The following is a 6,000-nucleotide window of genomic DNA, read 5'->3' as shown; positions in this document are numbered from 1 at the left end:
TGAGGGAGAGGAAAAGGAAGAGAAGGGGATTGAAGGAGGTGAAGTGCAAAGAAAACCAAGGGAGGTAGAGAAGCTCAAAGGAAAAGAAGTGAGGGAGAGCAAGTGAAAATAAAAAGCAGCAAAGGAGAGGAAGCGCAAAGAAAGAGCATTGAGGAGAGGAAGAACTGCAAAGCGGTGAGGGAGAGGATCAAAAAAAAGGAAGGGCAAGGAAGTGAAAAGACAGAGAAGTGAGGAAAAGGAAGTGCAAAGAAACCAATGTGAGGAAGAGGATGATGAAGTTATGTTGGTTGGCGATGACATTGGCGAGAGCACAGAGGGGACAAAGGTTGAGGTTACTGTCGGGGAAATGGATTTGGATCAACCTACAGCTGTGTTATCTCAGTTGAACGTTTGGTTGAATGATGAAGGTGAAGGTGTGGAACGAGGGGTCCAATTACGGAAGAGGAAGAGGATTATTCCTATGTGGAAGATCGTTGAAGCTAGTGAAGTGGTAAAAAAATTTGCCAAAGACAACCGGACTTCGGACGTTAGACCCAATGAAGGCGATTCCGCATGATGATATGGTGAAATTGCTGAAACTTTGTTCGGAATGGCGCCATAACCCAAAGTAAGTCCTTTGTTTTTTGAGATAGAAGGCATGAGTGTATATATTTTTTAATTGTTGTGTTCTAAAACTTTTTTATATTCATAGTTTGGTGATGCAATTTGGCAACGTGGAAGGCGAGATTGAATTCTTCGCTTCCTCGTCAAAGCCGACTGGTGAAAGGAGATGTAAGTTTAATTGATTATGCATTTGTTTGAATGTGCATAGATTATGAGATTGACAAGGAAAACATGTGCAGCACATTGATTTGGGCTTGTATCTCATCCGGAAGCGACAACAATTGGAGGAAGTAGAAATATCGGATTGGACAACGACCGATGTATTTTTATGGTATGTAATGCAGGATGCATAGGACCTAAATTGTTTAGTTTCCTAATTGATTTGTTAGTTTCCTATATTCTTTAGTTTTCCAAATCCTAGTAGGATTTCTAAGTTAGTTTTCCAAATCCTATTAGGATTTATAAGTTTCCTATTTTATTAGGAATAGGATTTCTGTTTTACCTGGGGATTTTAATTCTATTCTCTCTAGGTTTTAGTTTGCTATAAATACCCCTATGTAGTTCTTTACAATTCAGATTTGAATATTGATTAAACATTCCTTTAAACTCTCTGATTTCTGCCTGCCTTCTACCTTTTCTTCCCTTCAGCTTTTCTTATCTGTTATGTCTTATTGCTCTAAGTGTTTAAACTAACACACCCAGGGCTGTGCTACATCAGTATGGCATAGGCCTTGACCAAGTGCAGTTAATAATTACAAATTATCCATACTTGCTTTGTGGAGTTGTTTAACCATTGATTGTTTTCTATTTCACAGAATCACATCCATACTTGCTTTGCGGATAATAAAAGGAAAAAAGAGCAAGTTGGGTGGAAAATTAGAACCAGTTTAGTGAACGTTGTAAATGGCAAGGTTCCGGCTTGTGGAGTTGGAATGGCAGAACACGTATAAGGTGTATGTACCTTGTATGTTGCAAAAATATAAGCATTGGGTGGCTCTAGAGATTGATCTGATTCAGTGTGAAATCAAAGTCTACGATTCAATGGTTTCACTCATTCCAGATCAGAGCTTAAAGGAAGAACTCGGCCCCCTGTCAATTACGATTCCAAATCTTCTGCACACCCTCGACTTTTATGAAGAAGGTGTTTACGCGAACGAGTGCACCCGAGATTGGTGGTGTCCATGGCCAATACATCGTGTGGATGTTCCACAACAGGCTAATCAGTGAGCACAACTTTTTATTTAATTTTATTACTTTAATTTGTCAATTATGTTAGAATGTCATTAGTTGAATTGATCGAGTTCTTGTTTTGCTTCAGAGGCGATTGTGGTATGTTCGTGTTGAAGTACATTGAGCTGTTGAGTGCTGAGATTTCCTTAGCTACTTGCACCTCGCAGAACATGCCATTTTTTCGGTTGAAGTTGGCTGCAGAAATTGCACGGGGAGATGCTTACATGCCATGATATCGGTTGAACTTGGTTTAGGCACATGATGATGAAATAGGTTTTGGGAATGTCAAATTTCAAAGTCATGTAAATACACAATAGAGACCCATGGGTCCTTTTCGAATTCCACCTCTGCTCCTGAATTCTTCTTCGTCTTTCTCAATCTTAGTGTATTTGTGTACAGAAATTTAGATTTAAGTTACTGGACAATAACAATTAGAACCAAAATAGTGGCAAATATTATAGCGGATGCATGCTTTCATTTTGATTAGTGTGATATTACGCTATGTTTATTCTCATATTGTCTTGAAATGTATATGGAGCTGGTTGCAGAGCATAGAAAAATGAAGACTCTGAAATGGAGATGCTGAGGGTTGGAGAGGAGAAAAGTAACTGGATCTGTAAATCTATTGCACGTGGGCAATCTAAATGGATAAGCGGATCGTTTTTGAAGTTAGACACATGCCATTCCCATACATAGAATGTGCATATGGAGTGTAAAGTTTTTTTTGATGTAATGAAACAAACATCGGTGTAATATTGGCCTAACTCCTTGACGACATTTACCTAACCTCAACCAAACTGCATTGAATTGGGATTTGAAGACTGCATATGTGAATTTGGATTTGAAGAATGCATATTCACATAGGGACTGATGGCTTTTTAAGTGTATTACATCATTGCAAAGTGATATGTCATCATTTATCCAAGCCACCATTCTAAATATCAGATCCCAATCTTTAAGCCGTTCAACATGCCTTGACTTAATCGCAATGGGTTGCATCTTAATAAGGTAATTCTGTAAGGGGAATAGGCTGCTATGGCCTCGCCTCCAATATTTTATTCAACCATGCCCTCCTTATAGAAACACATGAAAAAATGTCCCCAGGTGCAATGCTCTAAAAACTCCCTATTGGTTCCGCACTGCCCCTCGGGTTTGAATCCCTCTCTCCTTTATAATCGGTTAATAAATTGGTTGATTTTCTTTATTTTATTGGTTTTGGGCAGCTGAGTAACATAACAGTAATGTATATTGGTGCGTCTATATTGCATGTCTGTTGGGTCTATATTGCTTGTCTATTGCGTGCATATCTTTACATTTATTTGCGTCTGTATTGATTTGTATTGCTTACGGAAATAAATAACAATACAGCAACAGACAAGCAATATACTTAATAGATATGAAATATACACGCAATAGACATGCAATATACATCAGTCCCCAATTACATCAACCATAAGGAAGTCGTATTGAATAGGAAATTCTACTTAAGTTGTTCTTCCTACGAAAACAAAGAATAAGGACCGTTTCCCCCCTTAAATCTAACTGGAGTCCTACTTTTGCCCCCAATAAACATGCAATATTGGAGCAATAACATGCGATATACATGCAGTAAACACTCAATCAACTTTCAATAAACCTTCAATATCGGTTCAATAACATGTGAAATACATGCAGTTAACAATCATGAAACCTTCAAGAAACATGTAAACAATCAATAAACCTTCAATAAACACTCAATATCGGAGTAATAACATGCGAAATACATGCAGTTAATGAACCTTCAATAAGCATCAATATCATGCGATTTACATGCAGTAAACAATCAATAAACAATCTATATACATCTTTGAATAATTATGCAATCTTAAAAAAGGTATTGTCTTATTATTGCATCGTATTCTGTATTGTCATTTTATCGTCTTCGATGACTTTATTTTTGTAAAGTATGTTGAAATATAATCGCTCAGATTTCTCGATTCGCTGATTTGTTACATTACTTTGATTTCTCAGCTCACGACGATTTGTTTCGTCGTGATTTCTCGATTTGATTTGTTGCATTACGATTTCTTAGAGCGAGAAGTAATTTTCTATTTTCTGTTCTCGTCTAGTTTAAATGATGTAATGAGAACCATTAGATCATAGTCTAGGTGGATTCTCTAGCTTAGATTTGGTATGACACGTGTAAGCACCTAATAGGGTGACAGTATGTAATTCTGTTAGAAGAGAATCACATTTCTCTCTCTGTCAGACACACTATGTAAGCGTGGCAGATTGTAAGAATTCAATAGAACACTGCCTTCCTCATTTTCTCTCCAAGCTCTCTAGCTAAATTCTCCAGAAAATACTTCTCTTCCTAATCTGAAAATACATATACTAACGGCGAATTCTAACAAAGTAAGTCTAGGAAAGTTTTTACTGGGTTTCTGACAAGTAAATGCTTTTGTTTCAAACAATAATTTAAACTCAATGCTAATCCACCTATTTCAATAACAAAAATTACAAATTGGGTTTGAAAAGTCATTGGTGGTGCGTGCAACATGTGTTTTTGAGGAGAACTTTACAATCCTTGAAACCGTGCACTTAATTGGTCATTAAAAGAACAAATAATATGACAATTGATACAACTAATAAAACTAATACCAAGTCCTTAATGGACTTCAGCATATTAAGCACTGTAGCATCATACGTGTCGCCTTCGATTTGCTTGGAGGTTACATCAACCCATTCGAATCCATTGCAACTGGTGGCTCCCTAATTGCAGGCATCATATATGCAAAATAATTCTGTCAGAGTTAGACCTAGGATTTTTTTTTCACCCACATACATATTCTGGAAATGAGAACTTACATAGGAGGTTAGACACTTCCAAAATGGCTTCCCTCGATTTTTATCTGATTTTGAAACCCGAAGCACCATTGCAGCTCCACAATACTGACACCTCTTTGTTTGAGCGGGAGATGAAGACGAAGAAGACATGTTGAATCTTATCACTTGTACCTCTTCTCACTCAGATCTTCTCACTAAAACCTCTTCGGACTCATACCTTCTCAGTTATACCCCTTCACTCATAAGTCATAACCCTAAACTTCTCACTCAGCTTTCTCATCTCTGCCCAAATCGAATTATATCCTTCTTTTCTGTGTGTGGGTGGGTTGGTCACGATCGACACTGTACCGTAATTGTGACACATTTTACTCCGATAAGCGATATACTATTTCACTACCAATTAATCTTACAATTGAGGGGACACGCTTTAAATATATTATTTTCTTTATATTTCATTAAGGCAACTAGTTGGATAAGAATCCGTCATTTAATAGGGGTAGTGTGGTGTGGGAAAATGAAAAAGTATCTGATGGGACCTTCACACTAGTCAGTAATCCATCACATTTGTATCAATGAATTTAATGGCGGGAAAAGCCTAACAATGGCTATGGAAATAGGTTATTAATTGAATTTTGGACGGTCTGACTCCTTTGCATTTTGTGACGTTTTCCCTTCTGTCTTATGTTTTGGGTGTTGAGTTCAGTTTCTTTAAAAGGTCAACTTGGTAAAACCCCAAGGAAACACCTTTTCAGAACAGTGCAACCAGAGGCTAAAACAAACCCAAAACCCCGTATATTCTCATTTCTCCCCTCTTGCAGTCCTCAAATCGTTCCATTCCAAAAATATTTCAATGAATTCCAAACATTACACTACAGTCGGAGGAAAGAGAAGGAAGCATCTCCATCTGGATGTGCCTCAAGCCTTCATCCCGGAATTAGCTTGGTTTAAAGTGATGTTATACGTGGCAACCAACTCCTCGGAAGATCTCTTTCGTATGGCATGTGTGTGCCCATTGTTCAATACGTTGGCAAACACTCCACAAGTGTGGAACACAATTTCAATGGAAAAGTACCAAGATCATCCTAACTGGTACTATGCCGCAACGCAAGTCCGGCATTTCGTGGACCAATGCAGGGCTTGCCGAACCCGAGCGATATTTAGAGAAGCGTTAGACATGTTTTTCGGCAGGTAATGTGGAAGCATTGTTATGCGTTGCAGCCACGGCAGAGCCATATGGGCGTCATATATAGTTGGACTACTTGGCATGTCCGGAATTGGTCAGTCAAAAGAGGAAGCATTAGAATTCTTGTGTTCTTTGAATCAACGTAACAACATTGATAT

The 6,000-nt window shown here is 38.0% G+C and overlaps 1 protein-coding gene across 1 annotated transcript; it reads left to right on the top strand.

The window, feature by feature from the left end:
• Positions 1-1,537: 1,537 nt before the first annotated feature.
• On the top strand, positions 1,538-2,327 carry LOC148917882 (uncharacterized). The gene is made up of 2 exons (XM_089050876.1): positions 1,538-1,826; positions 1,922-2,327. Exons 1-2 carry the CDS (start codon positions 1,570-1,572, stop codon positions 2,064-2,066), a joined length of 402 nt encoding a protein of 133 aa, XP_088907002.1. The 5' UTR covers positions 1,538-1,569; the 3' UTR covers positions 2,067-2,327.
• The last annotated feature ends 3,673 nt before the right edge of the window (positions 2,328-6,000 follow it).

The sequence above is a fragment of the Prunus mume genome, linkage group LG4 (assembly GCF_029339155.1).
Source record: "Prunus mume cultivar Tortuosa linkage group LG4, ASM2933915v1, whole genome shotgun sequence".
NCBI lineage: Eukaryota > Viridiplantae > Streptophyta > Magnoliopsida > Rosales > Rosaceae > Prunus > Prunus mume.
The sequence above is the reverse complement of the archived record's forward strand: the minus strand, read 5'-3'. Positions and strand labels throughout refer to the sequence as shown.

What these genes read in the sequence shown, in the direction of transcription:
- LOC148917882 (XM_089050876.1), top strand. Translation starts at nt 1,570, where the DNA reads ATGTTGCAAAAATATAAGCATTGGGTGGCTCTAGAGATTGATCTGATT. An exon ending in GTTCCACAACAGGCTAATCA is followed by an intron (nt 1,827 to 1,921) that starts GTGAGCACAACT and finishes GTTTTGCTTCAG; the next exon opens with AGGCGATTGTGGTATGTTCG.